Below are 19,192 nucleotides of genomic sequence, written 5' to 3' on the forward strand. Positions count from 1 at the left end.
AAACTGCACCAGTTTACATTCCCACCAACAGTGTAGGAGGGTGCCCATCTCTCCACACCCTCACCAGTATCTATAGTCTCTTGGTCTGTTCATTTTAGCCACTCTGACTGGTGTGAGGTGATGTATCAGTGTGGCTTTGATTTGTTTTTCCCTCACGATGAGTGATGCTGAGCATCATTACATGTGTCTGTTGGCCATCTGGATGTCTTCTTTGGAAAAATAAAGGACAGCATATTTTAATTTTTTAATGTTGTCTGACATGTTCACTACTCCAGATTTTCCTAATATGCGGTAAGTGAGATTATGCATGTGTATAAGAGAAAAAAACTGTTCTTCATTTTTGTTGAACTAAGTGACATTTGGTGATAAGCATCTTTCTCAGTTACTGGCAGTGTTTCACTCCTCACCTCCTATCTGGATCTCCATCATTTCTTTTAATAAATAGACAATGATAACCTAATTGCACTATATCTATATCTTCACTGATATATATATCAGTCTTTTCTTCTGAAGAGAGATTTACATGACTTACTATGGAATCCATCCATGTGAATATCACCTTCTAGTTCTACTCAGACATGGTATGCAGTATTTAAAGGATATCTAGTATATTTGACTGGTCTAAGATTAGTTGTGGACAAGACCAAGAACACTGCAAGGGCTGTTTGGTCTAAAAAGATGAATAAACACACACACACACACACACACACACACACACACACACACACACATCCCAAAATTGTAGAACATATACCTAGACTTAACAAGAACCTAATCACCAAATCAAAGAAGTTTGGATCTGTTGTGATGTTTGCAGAGGGTAGAGTTTGATGCATTCCCCTAAATTATTTAAGTCGATGTCATGGAATCAGATTTGAGATCCACCAAAATATTCTTTGGTTCTTCTGTAATATTCACAATGCTTCCATTTCTAATGGAGGCTAAATATTTGACTGGATCATCATGACATTCCTTAAGTTCTGAAATAATGAGTATATATAAATATTACATCTCTTATTATCTCATAGCTCTTTTATCTAACCCTTTTTATTTCATTACAAACTACAAATCCACCTCTAACTCTGTAAGCAGTCAAATAAATTTTAAAATAGAATTATTTACTATACATGCACTAAATATCAGGCTGCACTGGGTGTTAATATATTATCTCCTTTATTACTCCTAACTTTTTGATATAGATGCAGAAACTTACCACACAGTTGCTGAATAGTCATCTTCTAGAATCTAAAATTAAGTGTGAGTCTTCCTGGTCCCTAGCCCATGAATTTTCCACCATTAGACCTTATGTCCCCATTGAGAAAATGTTTAGGTTTTTATCAATCTTGGCTATTTTTTGTATCTTAAGTATTTAAAAATTTTTTTAAAGATCCTAAATCTTACTTCTGTTTCAGCGGAAGCGACACTATTGGAGATTGGATAGCAAATGTATTACCCTCTTTCAAAATGACACAGGAAGTAGGTACTACAAGGTAAGCGTGGCTCTTTCCTTGATTGGAGTCTTCTGCCCCCTCTTGTCTTCTTCTGGGAATGTAGGGTATCAGGAATACGAACTACATCTAGCAGACATGACTATTTTGTGCTTGCTCCAACAGACATTTTTTTCTGTTGTTTGCAGATTTAGGGGGAATTAAATTGTGACCCCCAAATTAGTCACCTATGAATTTCAGATTTCCCTGTGGAGTGCTTCAGATGGTGGTGGGGAAAAGGAAGCTTTATTGAGTATATTAGATATGTGTATTTTAACTAGGATATTCAAGGTCTGGCAGATAAGCTGTAAGAATATTCTTGAAATCCTCTCTATCCGGCTTTTTTTTGTTCATGGATAGCCTCGCAGCCCATTGCCAGGAGGGTTAAGAAGCAGTGTGTGATGTCTTCATGCATTGCTGATATTCATAAAGAGCACTTTCCTCTAGAGAAACATTTGGCAGCAGTTTTCATTTCGCCTCCCTGCATGAAATAATACAGATGTCACACAATGTATCACCTGGTAAAACATGCTTCCAAATGAAGTTCATAGTGAAAACAGTATATACCTGCTCCTTCAAACTTAATGTGGGCTCAGCCATAGTTGACATGACTCTCCATGTCCACTGTCCACAGCTTTCACAGAAAAAGGAAACCTCATTAAATTTTAAATTAAAAATTTATTTTAAAAGTTTTTATTCCTTAGTCTCTCCATACTTCTGGGAAGACAATGTGGTGATTACTTTTTAATGTCAAAATTGTCTGAAAAGCAATTGCTTTTAAAATCAGTCTTTGTGGCCTTCTTCACTAAAACTGTTCATTTGGCAATATTATTATATTAACGTCTATTGAATCAAATTATATCATTCATTTCAGTGCATTAGAGGATAGTGAGATCATAAAAACAACCAGGCATATTCAAATGCATTTCAAAAGTGTTGTGATTCTATCTCGCAGTTATAAAAATCAGTCTTTTATATTCTTAGATCTTGATGCAGGCTTAAAATCATTATTTGTATTCATACATTTTCTTGCCACATGAACATAGTAAAAAGGTCACTTAAATTTTTTTGGCAAGAGGAGATGATAAAGTTTCTCCTAGTAAAGGTATTTTTGACTTTCACTTAATAGTATTCTGTGTTTCATAAAACTATTTTATATGAATGAACAATGACTATTTGTAATGTCATTTGTCATGTGTGCCTAGCATGAATTTTACTGGAAAGTTTACATACTTCTGATAAACTGCAGTTACTACACTCTCTTCCACAGGAAATTCCCTTATCAGAAATTTTATCTCTGGAACCAGCAAAACCTTCAGCTCTAATACCTAATGGGGCCAATCCTCATTGTTTTGAGATCACTACAGCAAACGTAGTGTATTACGTGGGAGAAAATGTGGTCCATCCTTCCAGCCCACCACCAAATAGCAGTGTCCTCACCAGTGGCGTTGGCGCAGATGTGGCCAGGATGTGGGAGATGGCCATCCAGCATGCCCTCATGCCTGTCATCCCCAAGGGCTCAACTGTGGGTTCAGGAACCAACTCGCACAGTGAGTCTGCTCTAGTTCTGTGTCTTTGGACAGATGAAGAAAGCCTCTTTGGGGATGACTTAGTTAATTGGTGAACATTGGGTCTCTTAATAGAAGCTGCTAAGATATTTCAGTAAATAATCCTGTTTTATTGGTTTTTTAAATTTTATATGAAAATTTGAACAAATTCATGTACACCCTATATTATTGGGCAATAGTGAGACCTAGAGCTTTTGGTCATAAAAGGAGTAATCTAGTCAGCTTGAGTTTCATCTGGAATCCCAGTGTTGCTATTTGCAGATCTGAGTGAACATGTCTCTTCAAAACTGCCCTACTCCGTGTAGGATACTGGGTGTGCAGAGTACTTGAAGTTCTTGAAAATTGTATCCCATGAAGAAATATCTGTTCATTAGTAGAATGAGACAGATTTTACCAAAATGCAACCATGATCAAGTGTTAAGGATGAATTTTAAAAAGATTTTATAGGAATATCTATGTAAAAATATGTAATTTTAAATTTCATAATGGCTATTAATAATGAAGTCATGAAAAAAGCCTGTTTTTCATATTAAAGTATGTTATCTGCTGATCTATTTTAGCTTTCCAACTGCTGTCTAAACCAGTGTACATTGAAATAGATTATATATGTTTATTTTACGGCTAAGCATTTTACAGGAGGTCTCTAGTACGATGCCCAGAACAACCCGAACAGGTGGACGTTAATGACTTGCCTGTTTCACAAGTGAGGCAGTCAGGCCTGGAGACATTAGTTGTCTCAGCTGTACCAGAGCTGTGAAGAGGCAGCCAGCATTTGACCCAAAGCTTCATGACTCCAGACTCTAAACTGACAAAATATTCTTTTTCAAAGCCATGTACAGAGTAAATCTGTAATTATGAAAGGAAAGAAATATTGTAATGAACATTTTCCTAGAAGCATTTAATTGCTTTGATTTAAAAACAGCCCTGCAGCTTGATTAATAAGCGTGTACCTGCTTGTTTTGCTGTTACTTCACTTACTTCATTTGTGTATTTTTTAACATGTATTTCCAGGGGAGATTTCTGTGAGTATTTCGGTATCAAATTGCCAGATTCAAGAAAATGTGGTAAGTATGTACCTACTAATGTAAAACTTCGTAATGTGACTCTTTATTGGAAAATAAGAATCTTAAAATACATTTCTATTTATCTAACATTTTAATGTTACAGTATTTTCTAGAAAATAAAATAGCGTCTATTTGGATATTTTTCTTCCATAAGATTTTAGAAATGTTGTATTATGTGGATTTTTTAAGTGATCTATCTCCTGTGGTGTGGAAGCCTAAAATACCTATTATTCATCTCAGATGAACAATTCTAATGTAATGACTGATTTTTCTCACATTTTCCCTCCTTGGTATTAGAATTTTTTAAATTTTTTTTGACATTTTTTTATTTTTGAGAGACAGCAAGAGACAGAGCACAAGCAGGGGAGGGGCAGAGAACTAGAGAGACACAGAATCTAAAGCAGGCTCCAGGCTCTGAGCTGTCAGCACAGAGCCCGACGCAGGGCTTGAACTCATAAACTGTGAGATCATGACCTGAGCCGAAGTCAATGATTTACTGACTGAGCCACCAACGCACCCCTAGAATTTTAATGGTTGATATAATACTAGACCAAACAAAATAAATTCTTCGAGTTGCATGAGTAGCTCAAATATGCCCTGAATCTCATTCCTTATTGCCACCTAGGAGTGCTGTCATAGGACAAGGCATTGGAAATGTTTTTAGACTCACTTGTACGTAGCAGGGAGGCCTCAGAAAACCACATAAATCAGAGCGTATAGTCCATATTCTAACACCCTGGTCAGCTGCTCCACATAACTCCATCCTTTCAACTCAGTTTTTGGAAATTTTAGACATATTATGAGATAATTTATTATACTTTGGTATTATGCTTTGTGATTTGTATATGTCATGTCAAGCAGCCAAAATGTAATCAAGCCTTTCTCACCTCATCCTATGATTCAAGACCTTTTGCTCTGTTTTGTCTACTATACTTAGGACCAAAAGCAAAATGTTTATAGTTATACTTACATTGATGTGAGTTTACATTTTAAAAAATAAACTGTATGAAGCTCTATTCATGACTAGTTATAGCTTTGCAACCTTTGCTAAAGTGGCATGAAGTAAACTGAAAACCAAAGTTGAATTAAAGAGAATTATGAAAACTTCATAGTATTCTTTCTTATGCTGTCAGTCTTGAAATACACTTCTAAACACTTGCAGGTTCCTCTTGTTCTTGCTCAACGAGAGAATATTTTGGGGAAAGCAGTTAATCTATAAACCTTTTGGAAAATTCTAGATACCCGTCTGGTCATTCTACTCTGTTCAGCTACTATTGTCCACTGAAAATTTGGGGTGGGCCCTTGAGCTATGTGAAGAAGATGGAGTGGCTTGGACTTGTATTAATTTGTTTTCTTATCTCCAAACAGCTTTGAACCCACCCCATGGATACTCTAAAGGGATAACAGGATAGAGACAACTTGTGATTATTTGGTGGGGAGGAGCACAGAGGAGAGGATAAGAGTGGATAGATATGAAGAGGATAGGATTTGATGTAAAAGGCTCTTTCTCTAAAAAGACAAAAAGCACAACAGTGAAGAATATGCAGAAAATTCAGAATATTAGAATAGGAATGCATTAAGTGAAAAGTACTGTTTGTGTGTTCCTGAGTTTGGCCATCAAATCGCAGGCTGCGAGACATAGATTATAACACAATGCTCTATTTAGCAATTATTTTTTCAAAAAGACTAGACATTTAGATCATGTGATCTCTAGAAGTAGTAAAAATGGAAGAGTTTAGTTACCTCACAGATGAGAATTCCACAGTGGATTGTCATCCTTCTGTGATGTCTCCAACTCACAGTGACTCAGCCCTTTCAGTTTGGATTCATCAACGTGTGGATGGTTGATAAAGAGGCATCCTCACCTTCCTAGACATAGAGAGTAAAATGATTGGAATCAGGACTCACAGACAAGTGATTTGGACCCATGATTATTTGACCTGAAATTTCTAAATAACCATCTCTTTTTGAATACTTATAGTAAGTAGCATAGTATAGTTTTAAGTCTTATTTCTATGTCAAAACATATTTGACTCAATATGAGAAAAACCTTTGCTGTTTAAGAGCCAAATAGTTTTCAAAGACATGACACTATTAAATACCTTGATGAGCATGCTTTGAATACTATAGTGATGCCTTAGATTTCATCAAGCACTTACAATCTCATTGTTTATGTTTTATTGAATAGTATTTGTGATACGTACAATAGAATTATATAACTTACCAGGACTAATGTTTTATTCTACTTCATGTTTGTTTTCCATTGGATTTGTGCCTTTAGGACATCAGCACAGTATATCAGATTTTTCCTGATGAAGTACTGGGTTCTGGACAATTTGGAATTGTTTATGGAGGTAGGTAGGTTCACTAGCATTTTTATTAACTAGGAATTTTAGATGCTTTTATGTAGGATAGCAGTATCTCCAAGAAAACTATAAAAGACACCTATGTGTGTATGTTTGTAAGTATATCTGTCTCTGTGTTTTACCTTTTCCAGAATTTTTGAGATAGTCACTGTGGGAAAAATGGATATTTTTGTCTTAAAGAGAAATTATTTTACTCCTAAAAACTTATTTTGCTTAAATATTGACAAACTCAATATATAATACTAGTTAGATATTGGTTTATTTAGACAAAACATTGAGAAGCATGGAAATTATAATTTGTAAGCTAATTACTATGTATTATTTTTATTAGCATATTAGATCAGAGCTCTACAAAAATCCATTCATGTAACTCCATAAAATAATCTTTTAGTTCTAATATTCTTGACAAAGTATGTATTTCATTAAGGTTGACATTTTTAACATTTTTGAAATGAAAGACTAAATTTCTACCTTTTTCTTATTGTCAAGCTATTTGGTGAATTTATTACTTTAACCTCTGCTGTTCTAAATTCTAGGCAGTTCACTTATATTTTTCAAGGCCTCAAGAAGCATTTAATATTGATTTTTTTTTTTGCCAGCCCTGTAAAATGTCATGGTGACTTCCAGTTCTTGGATATAATTAGTTAAAAGATCATCTTTTTTTGTGAGATGGGAATGCTCTGAAATAATACGGTGTCTCACTCAATATTATTTATGATAGTATAATATTGTGCTTTTTCAGTAAAACTGATGAACTTATATTCTTTTTTAAAAAGTAACTTTGGGGCTGCTTGGCAGGCTCAGGGGATAGAGCATGTGACTCTTGATCTTGTGGTCATGAGGTTGAGCCCCACGTTGGGCATGCAGTTTACTTAAAAAAGTAACAGAAAAAGAGAAAAAGGTAATTTTGATTCTTAAAAAATGTTCAAATGATTTTGTTTAATGGAAAACCTACCAGTAAGTCAGCAGCCGCTGTGCTCTTTGTTACTGCAACCGTGTCACAGTACCATGCAGGGTATTGCTCTACATTGTAGTAATTGCTTGCAAGGAAGAAAAAGTCTTGTGATGCAGACCATAGTAAATATACGTAACTGCACATAGTATAGGGCTAAGAAATGAAGTTAGAGAGACGAGCACATGCCAGATAATTTGTAAGACCCAACAGTGAAAGAGCAGGCTCAGGAAGAGGCCTCCACAGAGAAACTGAAAAGTTAAGCCTAGACACACAGGGCATGAAGCAGATGAGAACAGCTATCAGAAGAGAGGTCAAGTACTATAGTGACAGAGGAGTGGAGACAAAAAAAGGTCCTGACCTTGAAGAATGTAGAAAGTAAAATAGCTGAGTTGGAATAGAGATCACAGTGGGTCAAGGAATAAGTGGTGTTAAAAGAAGTAGAGAATGTGAAAACGAGACAATCTGGTAGTGAAGGGAAGCAGTCTGGAAGGAGTCAGAGGGAAGAGAGTGGGTAAAATGGGGAGGGACAGCAGAATTACCACAAATGTTGGAACAGTTGACTTTCAGGTTAGTTTGTATATGAAAAAACTTGAGTAATTAGATCAACTAACTGTTTTCATTTTCATATTTATTTACTACTACTATATTCTGTACCTACTACACTATAGCAGGGTAGAAGTGAAGAGCTTGCGGATGGGTCCTGTAGATTCTCTAAAAGGTTTTAAATGGGATGTAATGTATAGAAAAGGCCTGTCATGTGATAATGATGATGGTGATGGTAACTGAGGGTTTCTGAGTGTGTATAATTACCTGGGCACTGTGTGTACCTTACATATCTTATTTCACCGAATGCTCACAGCAGCCCTACCATTGAAGATATGGGACCTAAAACTCAGAAAGCTTAAGTGATTTGCTCAAGGTCACAAAGCTAGTAAGTGAGAGCCAAGACTTTTTATTCTTTCCATTATAACATGCATTAACTTATCAGAACTTTAAAATTATATTTTAAGGAGAGCATTTTGCTGGTGGTATAATATTGTCCATATTTAGTAGCTCAATATCCTGTTTCTAAAACATGTATTTTTATGACAAAATATGAGGCTGTTGATAGGTATAGCTTTTAATGTCCCACTTTTGTGTTCTAAATTGTGTTTGATTTTATGGGACATACTTGATTTAGAATAATGGAGCTAAGAAATTAAATCTTGATGGATGTAAGTCAGTTCTCATTAGAAATGTTAATTTATTCAGTGAAACAGTTTTGTAATTCCTAAAATGATCTGTATAAAATCTGGTGTTCTTTAATATAAATGATATTTAGTAACTTTATGCTAATATATCCCCTTTTTATCTTAAAGGAAAACATCGTAAAACAGGAAGAGACGTAGCTATTAAAATCATTGACAAATTAAGATTTCCAACCAAACAAGAAAGCCAGCTTCGTAATGAGGTTGCAATTCTACAGGTACTTCTTTGCTTTTCTTTTGAAGGCTCTAAAACGCTCCTTCAGCTTCTTTAAACAAAGAAAATATCTGTGGTGTAGATTTGGGGGAACACTTTAAAATAACTGGTAAGGCAGATCAAGCATCAAACTGCTACTTTTGTAGTACCTTTTTTGAGTCTGGGGAACACTAGTTCTTTTTTATGTACTCAATTCTGGATTTTAATATATTATTAATGCTCATTAAATGGGTAATGTTTCAGCATTTGCTCATCATGGACATGCTGAGACCACCTTGTTTCACATTGTAAATGACCTTGCCTTCATAAACATTCCACCTTTATGCTGTGATAATTATATGAGTTGAGTATGTAACTGTCAGCCTATCAAGTAAATGAGTAACGTATGCCTGAGAATCAGACTCTCGGTATTGCTAATGTCCTCTTGTCTCTCACTGTGAGCCTTCCCCTTAATACTGAGCATGTTCCTTAACTCCTTTCATTAACAATAATCCTTTTTACTTTTTTTAATGTTTTTTTTATTTTTGAGAGAGAGAGACAGAGGGAGAGAGAATGTGTGAGTGTACAAGCCGGGGAGGGCCAGAGAGAGAGGGAAACACAGATTCCGAAGCAGGCTCCAGTCTCTGAGCTGTCAGCACAGACCCCATCATGGGGCTTGAACTCACGAACTATGAGATCATGACTGGAGCAGAAGTCGGATGTTTAACCCACTGAGCCACCCATGCGCCCCAGTCCCTTTTTCAATCCAGAATATGTTAGTCAAACATACTATGTAGTATGTATAATTTTTGTAACCATTAAAACTTATGCTGCAGACTCAAAGGAAAGTGAGCAACTGTTTGCTAAATATGGTCAACCTAGCTATTCAGTCTAGACAGTTAGGCCATTTTGATAAATGGCCATTTTTTTAAATAAATATCATAATTCTCTCCTTGTTGTGCAAGCTGCTCATAATTTCTAATTCATAGCTTTATTGAATAATTTTCATTTGAATATTTGTTAACAAGACAAACATACTGTATTTGTTCACTTATTGTTTCATTTAACTGCCATTTATTGAGTTTTATACAATAAAAAGTTGAGGAAGATGCAGTTTTTGCCTTAAAGGTGTTCATATGGGCAGACAACCAAAAATAATGCCTGCAATGCATAGAAAAATCACATAGACTTTTCTGGGACTAAGAACTTCTAAAGATGGTGTTTTTGTGCTTCTAGACAACTGTGTAACACAGAGAACTACCAGTGTTCTCTATTTTCATGGGGAAGATGATAACCACGGCTCTGAAGATGCCAGTTCATAGATTCATAGCTTGACATTTACTAATCAGTTACCAAAAAAGATGTTTTTAAAGAATTCCTAACTTGGCAACATTGAGCTGCAAATGACGTCTGAAAAGTTAGTCAGTGACATTTTGCCAACCCTGGCCCCTGCTCTCCCTGTCTCCACTCCCACGTGTTGTCCTGAAGGCAGATCCTTTGCAACAAGCCAACCTCCAGCCTGGCATGTGTGCAGAGAGATTTTATCCTTCCTTTCCAGACATGAAGGAAGCTTGCTGGTTAAAATGGCTCTGTCACTCTACCTTTTATGGCAGTGGCAGAGAGTGACTAGGTAGATATTGAATGTCTAATTTTCTGTGTCTAGACCCTGTAATTGGCTCTCCTAAGCCTGTCAGTACATATCAGCTGCTGACTCTATAGTGAGGTAGAGAAAGAAAATATACCTGAGCATAAACTGCCTCCCATTTCTTCTTCTAAAAGAGCAGACGCTGGACGCCTGGGTGGCTCAGTTGGCTGGGTGTCCGACTTTGGCTCAGGTCATAATCTCACTGTCTGTGAGTTAGAGCCCCATATCAGGCTCTGTGCCAACGGCTCAGAGCCTGGAGCCTGTTTCAGATTCTGCGTCTCTCTCTACCCCTGCCCTGTTCACGCCTCTGTCCCTCTCTCTCTTTCCCTCAAAAGTAAATAAACATTAAAAAAAAAAACTAAAATAAAAAGAGTAGATGCAATCAACAATTCATTTGCAATAAACAGGCATTTTGTAATATTTTGTTAACGGTTTTCTAAATAAATGGTTTGATTAGGTTGAAAGTCAAATTCTGCCCTTGCGCACATGAAGAGTTGAAACAGTTCTCATATTATGGCCTGAAATCTCAGAACTCCTTGCTATCACTCCTCCCCATTGTCCCTAACCACTCCTCACTTTTTTCATCAAACTTGTATTATTTGAGCTAAGCACTGTTCCGGGTCAAATGTTTACAGTGGGGACAGAGACACGCAGTTCCTTGTTGTCCTGAGTCTTAGTTTGAATCACTCAGCTATGCCTTCCTTCAGTCAGATGTTTGCAATGTATTTTTGTGTTGAATTTTCAATCACATAACATGACCTATGCGCCTTATTAAGGTTTGGCTTAATTATATGCACATACTGGATACAGCAGTTCATACTTTATCAGAAAGTTGCCATTGGTTCAAAATTTGTTCATCAAAAATAGGGAACTCATCCTCTCTTCCAATTGAAACAAATGGAAAAAAAAAAACACCTTTAAACCCTTTTTACCGATTGTCAGATTGATCAGCTTCTCAGAAAGATTGTAATTCAATATCGAGAGACAGTGAAATTTAAGCTCATATCATTGACTCTATAAATGCCACTCTCACCTTATTTAAAACTACAGTCCACTCAAACCCCTCCCATCCATACCCCTGTACCACCCTGAAGTCTGATCTGTTTTTTTCTTCCATAGCACTTAATCCCCTTCTGTTCTATTACAGAATTTCATTTGCTGTATTTGTTGTGTGTTTCTCACCCCAGTCCCTTCACTAGATATGCACATCAGGAAGGTAGATATCATGTTTTATTTACCGATGTATCCCAAACACCAGAATTTTTTCCTGGCACACGTTATGTATGTAGCAAATATTTGTTGAATGAATATTTGTTGAATAAAAATTATACAGAACCACCCTCCTGTCATGTAAGATGGTTTACATAGCATCCTACCAGGTTACCAGAAATCTGGTCTGCATTTGCTATTAATGGTTAATGATTGGTTAGTTAAGAATGATTAATATGGTAAGTTCTCTGAAAGCTCTCATTGCCTCATTTTACATTTCTTATTAAAAGTTAGAATTCATCTTTTTGGACCTGAAAAGACAAAGTGGTAATGGGGGTACAGGGTGGGGGTTAGAAATATGACTCACTCACTAACTGATAGGTTCAGAAAAAGTACCATGATTGCAGTCAACCGGATGGTGAGGAAGGTAACCTTGAGGAACAGAATTCTGTCCCTCTGGATATAAAAGTGATTCCTAGAGGGTATCCTCGACCCTGTGGTCTCCTACTTATGAAAGCTGGAGTCCTCTGATTGTATCTGGAGTTCACGAGTTCTGCCCTGTCCCCTCCTGATTTTCCAGAAGTGTCCATGTTGACCAAAGTGACTGGTGGCAGAAATTCCTGCCCGTGTAGCTCTCCTAGCCCTTTGGTCAGATGCTAATTTGTTTCTGTTGTTTGTAAAAAAGCTCCTTAGCTTATCGAAGACTTCAAAGTTGTATAGCTATGGAATATGTGAAAAGGTAGAATTCTTTCTTTCTCCATTTTCTCCTTTCTATATAACCTAGGTGAAGGCTTTCCAAAATCTGATTTAATCATTAGAAAATTAAGCTCTTCAGATTTTTTTTAATAGTTGAAAAACTGAGGCAAGTGTGAATCTTATGGTATAGTTATTATCCTTTACTTATGTCATTTAGAAAACTCTATGTTCATTAGATGTAAATACTTCATTATTATTACTCTATTACAGAACAATGTTAGGTAAGGTAGATGTTAAACGTTTCATAAAATCCCCAAGGGATCCTACTTTTATTATTATTTTAAAAGTTGTATCTTGATTTAAAAAAACATGGCAAATTTGAAATTATTTTTTTCTACTCGTGTCAACAAAATAAGAATGAAAAATTGTTGTTTAATGATTAGGAATATCACAGAAAACTGACCTTTACAAGGAGATGCAACTATATTTTAAAAATTTAGAAACTTAAAATCCTAAAGTAAATAATATTATATTTAATATACTTTATTAACACAGACTTGTTCAGTCAAAATTAAAACACAAGCACTTCTGTTTATGATACAATGGGTGAAAGCATTTTGCAACTTAAAAATATAGAATACACAATATAGAAAAAATACATACAGATATACAGGCCATAAATTAAATGTATCCCCTTGCACTTACCTTCAGAATTACCTCTGTTATTCTGGTTTCTCTGTTGGGAGACACTCCTCTTCTCATTCAAGGGTCTCAACTTCAAAAGAAAACAACAGCAGCAACCAAATGTGGTCTGGATTTGTCTGGTCAGCATAGCTGCACCCGCCTCCCCCTGTGGTGTGGCAGCACCCTTAGATCTGTGCTCTGTTCTTCTTTCCATTCTTGTTCATAGATTCCCTTGTCTTTGGCTTCCACAAAGATGAAAAGCCCTTTCACCTTCCCCTTGTTTTCTTCCTCTGCCCGCCTATCACCCTTTGGCTGTGTTTCAGTCTGTATCTCAGTCCTTACAGGGCATTGATCAATTGTTTTTTTTCCAAATCAAATCACTCCCCCATGCACCTGTCAGATCTTATTTCTCCCTCCCTGCTAGTTCCTTCAACTTGTCTCCCTGAGCTTCTCCTTTCTTTCAACTAAATGGCCCATAGGAATGTGGGACTTATTCCTGAAGTGAGGTCATCCACTTTAAGGGAGTCCTCTGTCATCCCTTCTCAGGTCATTCCTTAATTGATCTTTTCAGTTGTGATCTTCCACAGTCTCTTGAGTCTCAAACCTCTGACCTTAGACCATCTCCACTTGGCTGGGCCAGTCTCAGCCCAAACCAACCAGCCTGAACGTAAACCTGATGTCTTTTCCTGCAAGATGCTCTCTCCTTAACTTTGTTTTGCTTTCATTCTTTCAGTTTCTAAGACAAGAACCCTTTCACTCAATTAACAAAAATTATTAAGTCAATCACCAATAACTGTGAAATCCTTCCTTAATACAAGCAAATTTCTGAGCTTCTGGCCCATGTAAAAATGAATAAAACCTTCTAAGTTTCATTCTGACTACTATTTGGGCAGACAGGTACAATAAACTGCAAGTTGGGTTAGCTGTGGAAATATAGTGAAAGAAATCATGGATTATGACTGAGGCCAGAATTGGGGAAAGCTTCCAAGAAAAATATAGCATTGGCAAAGTCTTGAAAGATTCATAGATTTTGATAACCAGAGAATTGTTGAAAAGGGTTATCAAGCCGAGGGGCCACCTAAGTAAAATAAATATTCTATGAAAAATGAATAGAAAAATTTAGATCATTTTAGAAGAGTGGCCTTCAAACATTTTTTATCATATATCCTCAAAAATAATTCTAAAAAACCTTTGTACCTGCTTGTGTATTTTTAAGATGACAGCTAGAACTATTTTGTCAGACATTTTAAAGAGTTTTAATTTTGAACTATATTAAAATATCAGTATTTAAAAAATCAAGCTACTGTAGAACTCCTTTAAATGTATGCATTAGAATCTAAATGTCATAGACATTTGATATTCTTTACCAACCATTTAAAGAATATATATAAATGTGCATTTCTTTAACAATAGTATAATTCACAACATTCCTTATTTCTGTTGCCTATATTACATTTTACTAACAAAATTATATTCCAGTGTAATGTGTTTTTATAGTTTGAAGTCTTTTATTGGTTACTTTTCATAATTATTTACAATAAAAATTAAATAAATATTTAAAATTTCTTGATTACAACACTTTAAGTGTTTAAAACATACTTTTGGAGTAAGTTATAATTATTAGTAAAAGTTTGTTCTGTAAAGTTCTATCTATACTTCTTAAACAAAAAATAAAATGTTCCTGAAAATATACTATTTATTGAGATTAAATTTTTAAATTTGGTTCATAAGTTGACTTAGAATTCAATAGTAATTTCCTTTTTTTAAAACTATAGGAGCCATATTATAAGCCAAAACAAACAAAAATGGTGATTTATCTTCAGAAATTCATTTCAGTCCCCTCTCCCTTAATAAATCTTCTTATATTTTGGTGAAAGTGTGAATTGAAAATTAAGTTACAGAAGTATTGATTTCCATGTTAGAGTTGGCCACTTCAGATTGACACAGCATTTCAAATTTTCTCTCTACTTTTCTCCCCAAGGATTTTTCTCCTTATGGCAAGGCACCCTAGTCATATTTGGAGTGAGAAGCATCCATTGTAAAGGAGAGCATTTTTATGAAAAGAAACATGGCAATAGGAAATTTGAAAACTATACGGGTATTGTCAGATCTGTATTAGGAGATAATTTGTGGACTGGTATGGTATGTTCATTCATTCCTCACATATTACCGCGGGCCTACCATGTTCCAGACAGTAGGGATACAGATGCAAATAAAACAGATTTTTTTTAAACTATGCCCTGTTCACATATGTCTTAAAAGTCTCTCTGTTCCCCAAGAGTGTGAGTCCTTAGGAGTTAGGAGACTGCTGTAGTGAGTCAGAGTGGGCAGTGAGACCAGGAAATGGATTACATGTGAGTTCATAGAGGACCTTACATACTGTGCCAAGATGATTGCATTTTATTCTGCTTTGGTGATTGTAAATTATTGAAATGTGTTTTTTTTTAAAGTTATGATCAAGTTAGCATTTGAGGATGGCATATTATAGAGAAAAAAGTTAAAAGACAAGAAAACCTTGTTAGAGGTTATTTTCTCCTTTCAACTACTAGAGACAAAGTGCTTCTGTTCTTCATCTTTCTTTCTACACAGTTGTCTTGTCTTCATCCTTAACATTTCCATTGCCACTAGTCTAGACCAGGCTTTTAAATTCATGCCTTGGGGCACCTGGGTGGCTGAGTTGGTTAAGCCTCCGACTTCAGCTCAGGTCAGATCTCACGTTTGTGTGTTCGAGCCCCATGTCAGGCTCTGTGCTGACAGCTAAGCTTCCAGTTCTGTGTCTCCTTCTCCTACCAGAGCCTGCTTCCGGTTCTGTGTCTCCTTCTCTCTCTGCCTCTCCCCCTCTCATGCTCTATATCAAAAATAAATAAAACATTAAAAAAGAAATTATAAATTCATGCCTTGATTACTGCAACAGGTGATATTTTTGATAGCTTGCCCGCTCCCCTGCCCTCCCCCCAACACACATACCCCACAGCCCCACTCCGTTATCACTTTGCTGGCCCTGGTTTTCCTCTAGTTCATCTGAAGATCACAACCAGTTGAGACTTTAGTGGTTTCCATCCTATCCGTCCCTGGCTTAGTAGTTTTCTTATTTCATCAAATCTATATTTCCTGGTTTTTAACATTGTAGGTGATCATGCTGGACCTTATCACTCCTATTCAACTGAGCCTTTCATTTCTCTTCGAATTACTGTTCTCATCATTACTCTTAAGCTCTGGCCATTGCTCAGCTTTTAATTCCAATCCTGGATGCCCATCTTGCTTTACTTGGTTTATCCATGTTTGATTAATCCTCAAGATATACCAATCCTCCCTCTCTTGTGCTGTTTTCCATATCTCCTGTTTATCTATGGTTTCTAGTCTTCATATAAAGTAGTAATTCTTATCAAATACTTCTTATGTAATAATTAGCTATATGCAAATTTGAAGGACTCAGAACACCTTGTTTTCACCTTCCACAATGCCTAGCACAGTAGTAAAGACATTATAAGTAATTGATTAATATTTGACAAAATGGTCTTAAATCACATACTATATTTTCTTAAATTCTTTCTCAGGATCTTTGACATAAAACTTTCTATATGAATTATTAAATTTTAGGTTCTAATTAGAAAATTATGGTATTTGATAAGGAGGAAGAGTTTGTAGAATTTAATAAGGAGAAAACTGCTAGTTATTCTAAATGTTACAAGCTGTCTCAAAAACTGAATCGTGGCGGGGGGTGGATTGGGCTTTGGGTGCAAAGGAAATCAGAGAACATGTCAGAGTGATACCTTTAAATAAAGTGGAACCTCAACATCGAGAGGGGATTTGATAACATAGAACAACCCTGTGATGGTACATGGGCTTAGAAATAAACAGCTCTAGGGAAGTCCCACCAGCCAGGTTGCTAAAGAATTGTCAAGGCAATTTATTGAGGTGGGTGTCATAATGGTAGAGAGGGCCCTGAAATGAGAAGATTGGCCACAGGCAGCATTCAGAAATCCAGGCAGTATGCTGAGATGGGTTGTGAGATCATAGCGAGGAGGCTCATGTGTCATGGACCCTGAAGCACACCAGTTAGAACAGGCAGGACCCCAGGACTAATGGATTTGACCCCACAAAAAGTATTAAAGCAATGCATAGTACAGAGTTTAAAAAGCATGAGGTCTGGAATCAGATGCCTGGGTTCAAAGCTCAGACTTGTTATTTAAGAGTTCTTAGGAGCTTGGATAAATTACTTAAGCTCTCTGAGCCTCAGCGTCCTTATCTAGAAAACCTTGTAGAGATGTTTTGAGACTCCAATGTGATAATTTTGTGAAACTCCTAGCAGTGCCTAGCATATAGTGAAGGTGCCATTCTTATTAGCCATTACCAGTATTGCCACTACTAGGCTGTAAAGTCTAGCTCCTAGAAACCAGTTCCCATAGCTTGTTGAATTCCCTAAATATAGAACCTAGAAACATTTCACCCTAAAAAAGAACATGATTGACTCAGAGCCTAGCCTGGGCCTGAACACACCTTAACATAAGCGTGACCCCTGACAGGTGCTCAGTAAATGTTTATTGAACAAACTGTGTAGTCCTACTGAAGAAGTGAGGGGAATACAGAGTTACTGAACATGCCAGCAGATAATACAGCATTGCTTACCGTTTTGTATAAAAATGTCAATTTGTAAGTAAATGGCTTTGTTCCTTTAGTTTAAAAGGATGATCAGGAGGTGGAGAAGAGATGATCATGCTAGAAAACCAGAAAATAACATTGCCAAGTGTGGGTGGGAAACTGAAAATTTTTGCAGACTGGTAATTTCTTTAAAAATCATGAACGAGTCTGTTTTTCTTTCTCTAGAGAAAAATATACAACATTTGAGTACCTTATCTTTTAGTGTGTAGGAAGAGGTTAGTTATACTTCTTTTGTTTCATCTAATATGTATAGTATACTTCTTCAAGTATTTCTGTTTTATTGCATGAAGAATTTTCATGAAACTGTTTCTTTAGATAAGACATGTTTTATAGCTCTGAGGTAATCTTACTATCTTCTCCATGTTCCAAAAAATGAAGCCTATTGATTATGTATATGCATAGCTATAATAAAGGGGAAAAGGGATCAAAGATCTATTCTAAGAAAAAGAAAATGAACTTAGAAATTTTTCCAAATAAATATTCTGTTCAGTAAGAAGTTAGAGTGAAAACTTAGTGTCAAAAGCCATGTTCCAAGTTAAATTCTTCTTTCCTCTCCTCCTGTTCCTCCTCCTCCTCCTCCTCCCCCTCCTGTTCCTCCTCCTCCTTTTGGGAGGTGGGTAAATATTTTTTAACTTTGATTTCCTTAATTATGAATTAGAATTCATTTGGCTTGCTGTGCTTGCTTTGCAGGAATGTTTTGAGGGAACTAAATTAAATAATATATCAAGTGTTTTTTAATCAGTGTTTCCTAGCTTATTTTTAAAAGAATACTAGTCTCTTGAGGTTCTTCATGGAAGGGGTTGGAGGTCAAGATTCCTTCATTAAGACAGTTTAGAAAATATGTATCTGATACCTGATATCCAGGTCATCCATGTCTTGGAAGTGAATACAGTCTTTCACTTATTAAAGATTCTGAGAAGCCCCATAATTAAGAACTTGTTTAATTTTGAGAATATACCAATTAAACACATTTTGCCACAGAAACCTTATACAAATGTGAAATATCAACCTTTGACCTGTTTGCCAATAATGTCTGTCTTCTATTGCTGTCCAGTAGACCCTATATACTCACTCCATTTCCCATTTTCTGGTATATAAGATGTCAGAAGGGTTATATGTCTGCACAGATCATTTAACGCTATAATAAAATGTTATGCTTTCTGGAGTGCTGGCATCTAAATATAGAGGCTGGGCTACAGTGATATGATTTGTTAAAAATTACACTTTAAATCTAACACCAAGACTAGATTAGATTTATGCATTCATGTTTCTAGCCAGATAGATTAACAGGAAACAAAAAAAAAGTGTTGCAGATGTGTCTCCATTGCTAATGCATTTGATAGCAAGTTGAAAAAAAATCCAGATATTTGAGCCATTTTTCAGCTATCATATACAATAAATACATCTTGATTTACA

General features: G+C 36.0%; 1 protein-coding gene across 2 annotated transcripts in view; it reads left to right on the top strand.

The window, feature by feature from the left end:
- The window catches only part of PRKD1 (protein kinase D1), a 312,778-nt gene that overhangs the window by 259,672 nt on the left and 33,914 nt on the right, over positions 1-19,192 (top strand). For both annotated transcript variants that reach the window (XM_029952419.1, XM_029952420.1), the window contains 5 exons: positions 1,413-1,490; positions 2,758-3,037; positions 4,067-4,119; positions 6,401-6,473; positions 8,799-8,905. In XM_029952419.1, coding sequence (XP_029808279.1) covers positions 1,413-1,490; positions 2,758-3,037; positions 4,067-4,119; positions 6,401-6,473; positions 8,799-8,905 — 591 coding nt within the window. The remainder of the gene's footprint in view (positions 1-1,412; positions 1,491-2,757; positions 3,038-4,066; positions 4,120-6,400; positions 6,474-8,798; positions 8,906-19,192) is intronic.

The sequence above is a fragment of the Suricata suricatta genome, chromosome 9 (assembly GCF_006229205.1).
Source record: "Suricata suricatta isolate VVHF042 chromosome 9, meerkat_22Aug2017_6uvM2_HiC, whole genome shotgun sequence".
Taxonomy (NCBI): Eukaryota; Metazoa; Chordata; class Mammalia; order Carnivora; family Herpestidae; genus Suricata; species Suricata suricatta.